The sequence below is a fragment of the Diplotaxodon limnothrissa genome, linkage group LG12 (genome assembly GCF_057381915.1).
Source record: "Diplotaxodon limnothrissa isolate DT_005_m linkage group LG12, D_limnothrissa_male_GT1.1, whole genome shotgun sequence".
Lineage (NCBI taxonomy): Eukaryota > Metazoa > Chordata > Actinopteri > Cichliformes > Cichlidae > Diplotaxodon > Diplotaxodon limnothrissa.
Genome location: NC_140607.1, coordinates 31238305 through 31253454, shown reverse-complemented (window position 1 = coordinate 31253454; position 15150 = coordinate 31238305). Strand labels below are relative to the sequence as shown.

Sequence of the window (15150 nt, the reverse complement as noted above, 5' to 3'; positions counted from 1 at the left end):
AGCTGGAAACCATTTGGCACAAATCAGCATTGAGAATTTGGAAAAAATCTAATAAAACAATGAGCATTGAATTCTGAATGGTTTGGTTTGTTTGATTATTTCATATTGTATCACATTTCAGGAACAAATTAAAGTCTTGTTCTATGCCAAACGTGGATACAAAATTTAGTAATATATGACCATAAGAAAAGAACCAAAACTGTGATGTTTAGCATCTTTTTTCCCAGTTTGAACCTGCTTTTTAGTTAGCTGCTGTAGAAATCCATCTATACAGACTTACTCAACTATTACATCTTGAAATCCGTTGCTTACTTACGCAGTCACCTTCTTTATCCAGTCACCACTTCCCAGGTTATTTGGCTGTCAGCTTTCAGTTCATTTGAGTGTTTAAAAAGCCCTTTGCTGTGTTGCATCCTTCACCAGAATAGCAGCAAGATGTCAGTTAGACCGGTCATTGTACAGAAGCTTCATGTATGAAGCAACCCCGACCATGCAGCTCTCCTGGAATGTGGCTGAAGCTGCTTTAGTCTTTAGTCCCTTGGTGTGATCACATAATCAAAGCACAAAGCCACAAGTGGATAATCTGATCTAATGACCTGATAGGTCCAAATGGGTCTTCATGTAGGGAGATGGAAAGGTTTCAGCGGTAAACATTGGTGGCAAGAGGAGACCAAGTCTGTGTTTACATGTGAGCACCTACTGATGATATGTCTGTAGATAAAAACAAATTCAAATATTCTTCACCATTGACTTGATTTTATTTTGGATTTCACTGACCGTTTTCTTGAATACTCAACCCCCAAGCGCAACAGTTTCTTCAACTCGGATCCTTTTTTTATGATCGCTAAAATTTTGGTGTGTGGGATGTTAAATTTTTTTTAAACCTTTGAAGTGGTGACAAAACATATCTCCAAAAGTTGATTCTGTTCATCTGGACGTAGCGTCATCACTTGGATGAGTGACGAAACGTTTCGTTTTACTTACCTGGATGATTGAGTATGCATCAAGAACATAAAGGCTAAATTTATACACCATCCATACCCAACGCATAGATTTAACCTAGAATAAATAGCATCAGCATAGAGCACCGAAGAATAAATTAGTTTTTCAAAAATCATTTCTGGTTCAAATTTCTGCTGACTTTATAGCTTTTGTTTTTCACAAGAAAATATCTTAAAGTCGAAGATGTTTGATTTGGGTTTTAAAAAACCAAGCAGACGTTACATTTTAGAAGTATTTACTGCGAAATTTGTACTTGTAGTCATTGGAAATATTTACACTAACTTTCTAACTATAACTTCGACATTAGCTTTGAGGGGGTCATGTTATCTCCCTCTATATAACGTCAAAACAAAACATTTAAATCTGGGTTGAGGATAAACAATTACAACGCAGCTGAACGCTTTCGCTCTTGAACGCCTCCCTCACGGGACGCTTTCATAATGACGCAGGTGAGTGAGGAGCTAAACGTCCTTTTCTGCATGCTGCATGACAACAGACTAATAATTTGGGTTAATTTGGCTCGTGGTGTTTTGCGCTAAATCTTTTTCTTCTTTTTTTTGCCTCTAAATGAATAAATGAAGAAAACAAAGACATAGCAAAAGCGGAAATGCAGCTACTGGTTTGTGTAACATTAGAGATCATAAAGGTTCAGGGTGGCAGTTATTCCCTCAGTTTCCGGTTTAATAGGCATTTAAAGACATTGAATACAAAAGCCCCGCAGTCCCAACATGTTTCTGAAAGTCACAGCCGCGTAGGCTGTTTCCCACTTTTTTTTAGCTTTATGTAAGAGGTTATATTGCCCTGGTGCTATCAGCATGGTTGAGTCAAACATTAAAGAGTTTACAGCGTGTGGACTCTTAAAAAGTTAATCCACTGAAAAGGGCTTAAGAATAAAAGATCATAAAAGTAATCACGTGTCCCGATGTTTTTGGTAGTGTAGGTATCATTTTCTCAGCACCTGGATCGCTGTTTCTGTTGTAAGCGCCTTGAGGCGACGTTTGTTGTGATTTGGCGCTATATAAATAAAATTGAATTGAGTTGTTTGTGTCTTTGAAGACAAGGAAGCTTTTTATAACGCTGTATTGTTGTTAAGGGAGGTCAACATATCAGAATTTAATGTAGGAGCTGCTGTTTTTAGGATTGTTATTCAATTTTGGGCGTGTAGCATGATTTCATAATCCACTTCACTACTGAGCGACGGGACAAAGGCAAACTGTAGATGTGAGCTGATTAATGAACTTGTTAATTTAGCGGCATAGGGTTAAGGTGTTTAGCAGGAGAAGCAGTGCCCCACAGCGTCATTGCAGCTACTGCAGTGGGAAACTGTTGTGGTTTATGAAAAAATTACAAAGTGACTTTAGGACTCACACACAGGCAAAACTCTACAGGCTGTTCAGTCCATTAAGCCCAACCAGTCATGGCAGATGACCTGAGCCCTGTTCTGCTGGAAGTTTCTTCCTGTTAACAGGGAGTTTTTCGTTCCCACTGTCACCTACTGCTTCCTTAAAGGGTTTTTTTTAATTTATTTTTTTATTGCTGGGCTTTCCTGTCTGTTTCTCTTTCTCTCTATAGCCATTGTTTGGCTGTTTATATATTGATTGATTGATAATACTTTATTCATCCCAAGGGAAATTGTTTTAAAGGCTGCCAGGCGATCCAGCGCCATATGTCTGTGTTAACAAGCAGTTGGAGTGGTGTACATATTAAAGTCACTGATGAATGTTTATATAGAACAGTCACTACTGATATAAAACTGTTGAATGAGGGAAAATGGTAAAATTAGAGTCTGCATGGGTGGGTCGCCTGTTTGAGCTGCAGAGTTACACAACTGCAGAGAGGCTGTGGTCCTGATCAGTCCTACTGGAGGTAATTAATAATTGTAATGGTAATAATTAGAATATAAGAGTTACTGCAGGTGTGCTTCATGCAAAAAATGCACTCTCCATTTGGAGTCGCTCATATGGATCTTGCTGCTGCATGCTCGATAAAGATTTTTTTGACTTGCGACTCCTACAAAGGGTAAGCAATACACCAAAACTGGATTGCATTTGTACTGACCATTAATAGAGCCAAATGGCTGGTGTTTTTTAAAAAAAAAATTTAAAGCTCTGTGAACAAATTTGTCATCTCCAGGTTTTTGTGGTGTTGATGCACTGGTGTTGGAATGAGTGTTACTTACAGTAAAATTGATGTGGACACAGTTAAAGCTAGATCACTAGATGTCTCATACCACTAACAACACATAAGCACGGGATGTAACCTAACCCCTAAAGCTCTGTGTAACTGCTCCTGAAGGTTTTTCATGTTCGAAGTAGAATAAAGGGCCATGCTCCAACTGATGTTCAGCCAGTATTTTAATCTTCTTTTCACCAGCAAACACCGTGAAAAACGTGTGCGCCTTTCTACGGAACATTCATGAGCAATTGTAGTCCATATCGTCTATATTTCCACCCTTTGCACAGGCTAGCATTCTCTTTCTGGCTCGAGCCTTCAGTCTCTGGTGACACGTGCGCTTAATTGAGCCTCACCCCAAAGCATGCGCACCACAAAGCGCCACACTCAGGCCCACCAGTAGGTGGCGACAACACAACATGAATCCAGATTAAACACCAAATTTTGAACATTGCAATCACATAATAATTACATTTCAATGCGACGGCTACACTGCCACCAAAATTACAAAGGATTTCTATTTACATGTGTTAAACAAAATTAAATCCTGTAATTTTTAATAAATTGACAATCAAACATCAACTTATGTTACAAAAAAAAAAACACTTCTTAAATAAACTTATAGATCACATATTATGTTTGTGTTCTTAACCCTTGTACTACTTCACTGTAGTTTAGACCCTTTAACTAGTACCACTAGTTTCTGAACTGGTCTCTCAAGAAAAGAGACTTGTTTCAAACGTTCACCTTTCTTTCCCAGATCCTTTTGCCCTATTTGGATCTTAACCGTCCGCACTAAATCATCATCATCTTCATTGGCTTCAACCACCCTTGCCAATTTCCACTCATTTCTTGGAATATTGTCCTCCTTTAAAATCACTACATCTCCAACCTGTACATTTTGTTTAGGAGTATGCCATCGTTGTCTTAAACTAATGCTGGTTAGGTATTCCTTGCGCCACCTGCTCCAGAACAACTCTGTTAAATATTGCACCCTCCGCCACCTCTTCCTGGCGTACAAATCTTCTCTTACAAATCTACCAGGAGGCGGAAGTGGCACAGACTCTTTCATTGTGAGCAAATGATTAGGCGTCAAAGGCTCAGCACTGTTGGGGTCGTTGATTGTATCAGTAGTGAGTGGACGATGGTTCAAAATTGACATGGCCTCATAGAAGAAAGTTCTCAATGAGGTGTCATCCAACCTCCCTGTGGCTTGGGCTAGGACAGAACTCATGACATTCCTAACAGTGCGGATCTGTCGTTCCCAAATGCCGCCTCTGTGACTATCTTCAGGAACATTCATTTGAAAGTCACACTGGTTTTTAGCTAGATAAGTAGAAATCATCTCCTTGTCTAATTCCAACAGACCCTTCTTGAACTCGTTCTTAGCTCCGACAAAATTTGTCCCTTGGTCAGAACGAATCTGTCTGACTGTGCCTCTGATTGCTATGAAGCATCTTAAAGCGTTTATAAATGCGTCAGTGGAGAGATCCTCCAACATCTCAATGTGCGCGGCTCTCGAGCTTAAACACGTAAACAAAAGGCCATACCTCTTCCATTCCTTTCGACCTTGTTTCGTATAGAAGGGGCCGAAAACATCAACTCCAGTGTAGGTGAATGGGGGCGAAGGATCCACTCTGTCAAATGGCAAGTCAGCCATGCGTTGTTCTTCAGCTGGCCCACGCACTTTTCTACAATTGACACACCCTTTAATGTATTTGGCCACTACCTTACTGCCACCTATGATCCAATAGCCACTTTCCCTGAGTTTGTTCAGAGTTTGGCCTCGGCCTTGGTGTTGCGTTTTCTTGTGACAGTGGTCAAGAACGAGTTGTGTGACAATGCCTTCCTTTGGAAGGATTACTGGATGATTCAATGCAAATGATGCTGAGGATTTTCTCAACCTTCCTCCAACCCTAAGCAGGTTGTCTACCAAAATAGGATCAAGTTGATACATTTTATGAGTTTTTGGTAGTCCAGCTGAGTTTTGACTGAACCATTTGAGCTCTTCTTTAAAGGCTTCCCTCTGTGCTGCCTGGAGGAGTACAAAAGCAGCCATTTGTCTTTCTTTTACACTAATGGGTCCTGAGTTATCTCTCCTTGCAAGTCTTTTAATTCTTGCCACAACGTTAAGAGCTGTATCCCAATTGGAAAATCTTGAGAACCTCTCAAGAAAGCTGTTTTCTTCAAGGGCATTTGTTTTCAGGACCTTTACTTCTGGGTCCCCAACAAGAAGATCAGGGGAATGTTGGTTTGTGACAATTTCCCTTTCCCATAGGAATTTAGGTCCAGTGAGCCAATTCGAGCTTAGCAGATCTGCCACCTTGAGGCCCCTAGACGCGTGATCAGCTGGATTTTGATCAGATTCAATGTAAAACCATTGCTTCGGATCAGTAGAGTCTCTTATTTTCTGAACTCGATTTGCCACAAAGACATGAAAGCGACGAGCATCATTTTTTATGTATCCAAGCGTCACTTTAGAATCTGTCCAGAAAAACTCCTCGTCAATTTTCCGCTCGAGCTCTGACCTGAGGAAGTTACTTACAGCTGCAGAAACTGCAGCTGCAGTGAGCTCAAGGCGTGGGATAGTGATTATTCTTGTGGGTGCCACTCTGGCTTTACCCATGACCAGTGCACAATGCACGTTCTTATCAGCAACAATCCTGATGTATGAACATTGTCCATAGCCACTGCTGCTGGCATCCGAAAAATGATGCAGCTCAATTTTTTTGACCTTGCCGAAGTTCTCAGGAACAAGGCATCTTGGTATTTCAATCCTTTTTAGATTCTCCAAGTCACCGAGCCATGCTTTCCATTTGGTCTCTAGTGCCGGAGGAATAGGATCATCCCATCCCACTCCGCGTTTGCACATTTCCTGGAGTACTTGTTTTCCTGTCAAAATGTAGGGTGAGAGAAAACCTAACGGGTCATACACACTAGCAACTGTTGCTAGAATTCCTCGGCGTGTGGCTGGCCTTTCTTTGAGGGCTACACTGAATGAGAACACGTCAGCCTCTATGTTCCACTTTACTCCCAGCACACTTTGCATTTGAATTACAGAGTAGTTCAGGTTTACATCTTTGGTCTTGCTGGCTCGTTCTGTTTCTGGGATAATGCTCATGACCTCCTTGTTGTTGCATGCAAATTTGTGCAAGCGCAGTTTCCCTTTTGCACAGACCTCTTGTGCTTCACAGACCAGCTGCTTGGCTTCCCTGACTGAATCAATGCTGATTAGCCCGTCATCCACATAAAAGTTTTTGTGAATGAATCTGGCTGCCAGCGGGTAGTCCTTTTTTTGTTCCCTGGCGAGATACTTCATGCCATAGTTAGCACATCCCGGTGATGATGCCGCTCCAAAAATGTGCACTCGCATGCGATACTCCTTAGGCTCAGTATCTGTATTCCCGTCCTTCCACCACAGAAACCTTAAGAAGTCTCGATCCTCTGGGTTGACATGAAAGCGATGAAACATTTTTTCCACATCACACATAATTGCTATTTGATGCTCTCGAAATCTGCACAAAACCCCTGCCAGAGCATTAATCAAGTCTGGGCCTGTGAGTAGGTGGTCATTTAAAGAGATGCCTTCGTGTTTAGCAGAGCAGTCGAAAACAACTCGAATTTTCTCTGGCTTCCTGGGATGATACACGCCATGGTGCGGAATGTACCATGTGTTACTACCTGATGTGCCATCTGCTTCCTCTGCATCACCATCTTTAAAGACACTATTCATGAACTTGATGTAGTCTTCTTTGTACTTTGGGTTCTTATCCATTTTTCCTTTTAAACGTTTCAAGCGAAACATTGCAAGCTGCTTGTTATTTGGAAGCTGTGGGCGTTCTCTAAAAGGCAGAGGCATTTCTAAATGGCCTTCCTCATTGTAGTGAATGTTCTCATTCAGCATCTCTAGAAACTGAATGTCCTCTTGAGATACACTCCCTTCTTTATGGTTTGTGTCCAGAAAGTCAATTTCAAGTGCTTTAATCACAGAAGCAGGTGTGACAGATGGCAGCTCCTTTACTGTGACACGATGACAGATCCCTGCTGCTTCCATCGAACTTTTCCATGGCTTAATGGCTCCCACGATACTCCACCCTAAGTCTGTCTTTATTGCATAGGGATCATAATCATTTCCTGGTATGACTTCCCTTGGCTTTAGTGCTCTTGCACAGTCGTAACCGATGAGAAGAGCTATAGGACAGTCCAAGAGATCTGGCATTTCATTTGCAATGCTAAGTAGATGGGGCCACTTCTTTGCTGTCTCTCGAGTTGGAATAGTGTGTTTCTCCAATGGAATGTACTCTTGAGTGTAGGTTGGTGGCAAGTCAATGTACTTTTCTGAGTTGTACCCTCTTACCCTCAGTCCATCCACTCTTTGACTAGGTACAATCGAACACCTGTCAGTCATTGTTGTCAGCTTTAGCTTCACTGGTTCCCTGCTTGCCTGTATCTTTTCACAAATATCTTGGTCAATAAATGTGTTGCTGCTTTGGGTGTCTAGCAGAGCATAAACCAATGTCTCTTGATTCTTCGCTGATGAAGAAAGCCACACTGGAACGATCATTGAAGTGCAATCATTGTTGCCCACTCTCACACTGCACGATACGGTGGCTGCATTCTCCTCTTCTGATGGTGGTTCAGGTTCATTTCCCAGTGGAGGATCTTCATGGAGAGGAGAAGGGTGGCTTCGTCTGCAGACATTACATGTTGCTCTCTGTCGACAGTTTTTGGAAATGTGGCCGACTCGCAGACAAGCAAAGCACATATTGTTGTCCCTAATAAACTGTTTCTTTTCTTCAAGCGGCATTGCTGTAAACTTTGCACATTTATAGATAAAATGATTTTGCTTGCAGCAGATACATTCAAGTTTCCGTTTGTTCTGAGTTGAGGAAGGGTTGGGTTTTGATTTTCTGTTGCTCTGAGCTGTAGTTGTGTTCTTCACATCTTTAGACCCATTTGCTGATGTCACCAGGACACTGACCTTCAGACGTTTTTGTTCTTTCTCAGGTTTTTCAAATGTGTTTTTTAAGGCAAACAGAGAAGAAACTGGATTACATGCTATACGCGCCTCTTCAGCCACAAAGTCTGCAAATTCTGCAAACCCTGGATATGCCTTTTCTTCATCCAGTAATTTTGTGACATAACGATTCCAGCGGGTTGTGGCCCAGTCAGGAAGTTTCAGCAATATTTTTTGATTTTCTTCACAATCATCTAAAACCTTGAGGCCTTGGACGTGAGGCATAGCATTCTTACAAGAAATGAGGAAATCACTAAACTCTCTCAATTTAAGTGACTCCTTTGGACCAATCTTTGGCCAACGGCTTAGTTTTCCCCTAAAGGCTCTTTGAACTACAAATGGGTGTCCATAGCGTTTGTTCAGAGCATCCCAAGCTTGTTTGTAAGCTTCCTCGTCACTTCGATAAAATGTCCCTTCTAAAACACAGAGAGCTTCTCCACCAATGTACTTCTTCAAGTAGAACAGCTTATGGGCTGAATCTGTGCAGCTAGTCTCGATAAGCGCCTTAAAGCAAGTGCTCCACTCAACAAATTTAAGTGGGTCTCCTGTAAATGTAAACGGCTCTGGCACTGGGAGTCTAGACATTACTAAGGACTCTTTTAATGCCTGCACCAGAGAGAGCTCACTTTCTTTTGGCACCACTTGAGTATCATAGTGAGGGGCGTGAACACTTTGTGAGGTCAGGATGAATTTACCTTCAGAGTGAGGAGGTGCAGTGCTCTGAGGAACTTGGGTGCATGGGGGACTGCTAAGTGGTTTAGGAAGCTGACTGAAAGACAAAGTACTCCTTACTTCACAATTTCTTATTTCAGCATTCATTTTTGATTCCTCTTCAGCATATACATTGTATTCTGCCTGAATGACCTCAAGATCTCTTTGATTTTCCAACATTTTCAATTGCTCTTGTTGAGCTAATATCTCCTTTCTCCGGGCAGATATTTCCATTTCTCTGTTTATTTCAGCTTGCTTTGATGCCAGTCGTGCTGCTGCCTCTGCTTTCCTTGCAGATACATGACTTCCTTGCTGACTATGGCTGTGCTGGCTATTTCTTCCAGCTCTAGACACAGTTGAGCCATAAATTGATTCTGCACCTTCTCTTTGGAGTAACTGAAGGAGTGATTCTTTTACAGCTCCTGCATCAAACTCTTTGTCAACATCTGCGTAACGCCTTTTCAGAAGTATCATCATCTCAGCAGAAACTGAAGTACATGAAAAACCTTCAGGAGCAGTTACAGTGAAAAACGTGTGCGCCTTTCTACTGAACATTCATGAGCAATTGAGCAATTGTAGTCCATATCGTCTATATTTCCACCCTTTGCACAGGCTAGCATTCTCTTTCTGGCTCGAGCCTTCAGTCTCTGGTGACACGTGCGCTTAATTGAGCCTCACCCCAAAGCATGCGCACCACAAAGCGCCACACTCAGGCCCACCAGTAGGTGGCGACAACACAACATGAATCCAGATTAAACACCAAATTTTGAACATTGCAATCACATAATAATTACATTTCAATGCGACGGCTACACTCTGTGTTGTGGCCACCAGTTAAATCTTTTTTCTTTTAAATACTTCTACTTAATTTCTGAGAGAATCCAGTTATTCCATCATTTTGGGATGCCACTTGGCTTTAAAACTGAAATCACTTTTAAGCCTCAGCCTCAGGTGCAGTTATAAAAGTTGAATTCTTGAGTACAGTTCTGTTTTGTAATTGTCTCTAATGTTAAAAACCAAAGAACTAATTCTTAGTGGCAGCGGCATGGTGTTTGACGTCACCATTACCCACAAATGAAAGGACTGCCAACAATCTGAGGACAGACGGTTCACTGCAAAAATGCCTGTGTTGTCCGCAAACAGTGCTCATTTAACATAGCTTCAAGGAATCAGCTCAGAGATGCTTGTCATGATCTTCTAAACAACATCAGTTGAAATTCAGTCAACAATATTGGCTTAGTTTCTGCAGCGAGCATCTGACCAACAACCTCATCATCATCCTCTGCAGTGGAGATGATCCATTTACCCCAGTCTGGATAAAACAAAGGGAACCAATGTGCAGTTTTGTTTGACTGATAGAATGAAAGTTTTCATCTCTCTTCATCATCATATCATCGTTTTCATCCAACCAGATTTAATAATTTTTAAAAATTATGCTTTCTTTTCTTTCTCACACACATCCATGTTTCCAGGCTGGAGATGTGATTTCACAATCTTCTGCTCTGACTTCAGGTGGCAGATTGTCTTTACTGCACATTCATTTTAGCTCTTAAGAGATCAAGAATTGTAGTAATTCATTCATTCATTCATTTTTTGGGGGGTTAGTGATGCACAAGGACAAGCTGTTACATGACAAACCTAAATTTCTCTGAAAGGACATTTTTATTGCACGATAAAAGTAGTTTTATTATGCTTGTGAAAGGGGGAGGGAACTTCAGTGCTGTTAGTTTGAGCGATCAGAGCGTTCACAACGTTGTGTTCTGCTTTAGTTGCAGTCTTGACTTGGCTCCAAGCGTTAGAGGATGAAGATCGCTGTGGTGGGAGCCACTGGGCAGACTGGACAGTATCTGGTCAACCAGGCCCTGCTGCAAGGCCACGTGGTCACAGCCCTCGTCAGGAACCCGGGGAAGCTCACCGTGACTCATGAGAATCTCAAGGCAATTATCTGTTTTAAGCTCTGTTACGTGCAATCAACAAAAGTAATCATGCACATTTTAACAGTCAGTCTTGTAACTGTTTTCCAGGTGGTGACGGCTGATATTTTCTCGGCAGACAGTATGAAGACTCATTTCAAAGACCAGGATGTTGTCATGTCCTGCCTCGGCTTCCCAGCCTCCTTCTTCACCGGGGTGACAGGCTACACTCGGTCCATGACTGCTATGGTCAGTGCGATGCAAGAGACCCAGGTGAACAGGATCATCACCATGACCTCCTGGTACACAGAGCGTAAGTGCATCACACAGATGTGGCCCTTTAGATTTGTTTTTTAATGTAACTGATATTTCTGAACTTGCTTTCCCAAAATGTGAAGGACAGGTGTCAAGGTTTGGCTTTGAGTCAAATGATTAAAAGCTTCTTTTTTAGCTGATTTATGAACATAGGCTACGTTGAGTCATGAGCCTGAACTGAATATGTCACTAAGAAAACGGATGGAGGCACTTTCAAAAACTTGGGCTTTGAAGGTTATTTGGCTTTTGTGGCTCAGGCTGTTCACTGTTTTTGATTTACTTTTTTCAGCAAACTCTGGAACTCAGTCATCATACCTGATCAGATTCCTCCTGCTGCCATTAATCCGAAGTGTCCTCAGCAACATGTATGAGATGGAGCAGCTTCTGCAGAAGACGGAGGACATCAACTGGACTGTGGTGCGTCCACCTGGCCTCAAGAACCTTCCGGCCACAGGTAAAAGCAGACGGATTGCATCATGGGTAGGGGGTGTCAACAGAGAATGGCGGAGCTTAATTCAGTGGAAGCTTTCTGACTTAGTGGGATCTATTTTGCCTTAGTGCATAGTCTCACTTTGCTTTGTATAATTTCTCTGAGATCAGCAAATCATGGAGTTCAAGCATGTAACTGGACAAACTGTTAGGTTTTTTACTATCTGGCTGTTGTATTCTTTTTGTCCTTTACAGCTCAAGAGTTTCTAACCCATGAGGGATACTTTGTGCCTGACAACAATGGTCAACCTCCAGGCAGCGCAGTAGGAAGAGGAGACGTGGCTCGCTTCATGCTCTCTCTGCTCAACAGCAACGCCTGGGTCAAGAAGGGAGTCGCCATCACTACTAAATAACAAAGAAGAAGCCAGGCTCTGTGCTCCAACATATTGGCTGTATCCATGCAGGGAGACATTTTTCGGGGATATTAATCTTGCAATATTTACAGTGAAGCATTCAGCGTCTGGTGCATTAAATAATTAAAGTTGTAGTCCTCAGTTTTTTAATGCAGTTGAATCTATTGTTTTGTATTTGCGTTTTACAAATTTAGTGCTTTTATTCAGTCATATAAAGCAACGATCTATAGGCACAACTCTTAATGAAGCTTTGCTTCATAAGATGGGAGTATGTTTATAGTTTATGTGGGTAAAGTATCGTGATTGATTTCTCCTATAATCAAACAGCACTATGTTTACAGCTTGGCTTAAACTTAGCTTTAATAAAATAGCAAGTCCCCCTGAAATCTAGTAAGAACAACCCATCTGAAATTGTTTTTTTTTAAGCCTCCAAGCATGACAATGTATCCATTGTAAACACAGCCAGAGCTATCTTCATGGTGAGATTCCGCTGAAGCTGGAATAACTGGTCTAACTGGGGTGAAGTGCCTATTAGGAAAAAAGAGTTGCTAGTAGAAATAACTGTCTAACTGATCAATGTTATTTTATTTACTTTTTTTAAAAAAAAGTGTGTGTGTGTGCGTGCGTGCGTGCGTGCGTGCGTGCGTGCGTGCGTGCGTGCGTGCGTGCGTGCGTGCGTGTGTGTGTGTGAAAACCAGTGACTAACTGTGAGTGCCTTCCCATGCATATTGCACTGTCAGACACATGATGGCAGTGCTGTGCCACATCTAGTAGTTTTAAGTAAAGCAAAGTTACTTGACTCTTACAGGTCGTGTCCATAAAAAAAAAAAGTAATGACAGGTTATCACCAAGTGCTCTGCATGTGTTAAAAAAAAGAAAGGAAAAAAAAGTACTGTACAAGTTGTGTGAAATGAACAGTTCTGAAAAGGGTGAAGGAATATTTGTGCTAGAAGTTCAAATACAAGGAGCAAATTTAGGAAATATCAGGTTAAATGAAATCCTGAGTTGAGAATTCTTATCAGAGAAAATTATTTGTTGCTTGTATGAGTTTTAGTTGCAGAGTCGCACCCAGCGTCGTGTTTTTGAAGAAGTTGATTCCAGCGAAAGTTTTCACTACTGCTTTTTTTTTTTTTTTAAGTGAGGATGTGGCTGTGAGCTGTATGCAGGAGTAAGAGAGTGTTTCATATTCGGCCACTCACATGAGGTGGGGGTTTTTTTTGTTTTGTTTTTTTTACCTGCTTACATAAAAGCAAACTGGCAAGTTACCAGAAACCTTAAGGAAAAGAATTCCAGAGTTTCCAACCCAGTCACAAGCAATCGTTCAAATGCTTTTCATAGCTAAGCACCTGGTCCAGAATCCAGACACACCTTCTCACTCTGGTGGTTACTGTATCTTGTCCAGGCACACTTTCACATGTAGACCGGACCCACTCTACTTACCGAAGTAGAAAAAGAAAAGCCTCACTTCATTTTTTTGTTTTTGAATGATGATATAACTTCCCAGTGTCAAGTTCGTGTTAAGGTTTGTTTTTCATTTTCACATTTACCTATTAAAAGTTTGACTACAGTTTGACTACAATGTAAAAAAAAAAAAAGTAAAGAGATGTAAACCTTCTCTGTGGTATTACTCTTTTCCTCCCATCTGGCAGCTCCATCCTCAACATCCTTTGTCCAGTCTATCCACCATCGCTCCTCTCCAGATGTCTGAATCACTGACTCCACAGTCATTGGTTCTAACCATCAATCTCTTTTCAAACAACTCAACCTGAGCTGTTTCTCTGATATACTTATTTCTAATCTTGTCCATTGTGGTCACTCTCAACAAAAGCAAGAATCTTAGCATCTTCAACTATGTAAATTCACATGAGTAAAAACCTTCTTCTTGCAGATAAAAAACAAAACAGTTATCAGTACTGGAGACTGCGTTGCTGATTCAGCTGATAAATGAAAAAAACTGAGTCAGTTTGGCTCTGACTCTGTGAGAGGACGCAGATGAGGATGACATCAGCTGTTTTAATCAGATGCCACATAAAGAAAAAGGATTACATGCTCAATGTTCTAAAGCAGGGGTGGGGGAACTCAAGGGCTGGTGTCCTGCAGGTTTTAGATGTGTCCTTGATCCAACACAGCTCCTCCTCAGCATGTCTCAGTTCTCCAGAGGCCTGGTAATGAACTAATCATTTTATTCAGGTGTGTTGACCCAAGGTGATGTCTAAAACCTGCAGGACACAGGCCCTCGAGGCCTAGAGGTCACCCACCCCTCTTCCAAAGTAATATGACAGCTGATGGTTCCTGCAGTAAAATGTTTGTATACATTGCTTTTCTGCTGCTTTCGTCCACTTACATGCCAGCTTAGTGATTATTTATTTCCAAATTTTTATTAGAATTATCACGTGTTTAAAGATAAAGAAACTTGTTTAATTTTGGTAACTGCAGCTTGACCCTTACACTTGTGAACATGTCACATAAAATTTTTTTTCGTGGATCAGTCAAGCTGTTCATTCACAAGTGAGAGAGAGAGAGAGAGAGAGAGAGACAGTGGAAAACATCTTTCACAGAACATTGTCTTAGAGATCATGATAACAAACCTGTATTCTGCTTTCTGTTCCGTGACAGAGTAAGGCATGCTGTATCATGTGTAGGCGATCTGATATTATTGTACCCTATTTCTGTAGTGAACATGAAACCACATTCCAGTACAAAAAAGTTGAGTGGACAAACAATGCAGGAGGATAAGATGTAAATTTTCTGCTCAGTTGAACAGACTGTCTCTGGCCAAAATGCCATCTTTATCTGAAACAAGTTTATCCAAGGATGTAATCTGATTTGTCGGAAAGTGGAAAAGCAGGCATATTATTCCAGTTTATCCTAAAGACGCCTCTGTGTGCAGTTGACATGTGATCTACCATGCAAGTCCTGAAATTAGGCCAAGCTAAATGTAGCTTGTGTTTTTCCCATGCTTTAGGTGTTGCCTCTGGCTTTGTTGCCTGCAATTGTGCACAGTCTCGCTACTCATGCACTTAAAAGCGCAATACAAATACAGGCCATTTACCATTTAAATATCCCTAATCTAGCTGGATCTTTTTGGTAATGAGGTTGTCCACACTTAAAGACTTAAACTGGAGCCTGGGAAGCTTTTCCTTATTCGTGTCCAAGAAGTTTTTTTGTTTGTTTGTTT

The 15150-nt window shown here is 41.4% G+C and overlaps 1 protein-coding gene across 2 annotated transcripts; it reads left to right on the top strand.

The window, feature by feature from the left end:
* The first annotated feature begins 1432 nt into the window (after window positions 1-1432).
* Window positions 1433-12592, top strand: LOC146621615 (flavin reductase (NADPH)-like). 2 transcript variants are annotated; one of them, XM_085368665.1, is made up of 5 exons: window positions 1433-1451; window positions 10672-10839; window positions 10927-11128; window positions 11420-11584; window positions 11815-12592. In XM_085368665.1, exons 2-5 carry the CDS (start codon window positions 10705-10707, stop codon window positions 11970-11972), a joined length of 660 nt encoding a protein of 219 aa, XP_085224791.1. In that variant the 5' UTR covers window positions 1433-1451; window positions 10672-10704; the 3' UTR covers window positions 11973-12592. The 2 variants fall into 2 exon arrangements, with proteins under 2 accessions (XP_085224791.1, XP_085224790.1); XM_085368664.1 differs by lacking the exon at window positions 1433-1451 and adding an exon at window positions 10375-10414.
* The last annotated feature ends 2558 nt before the right edge of the window (window positions 12593-15150 follow it).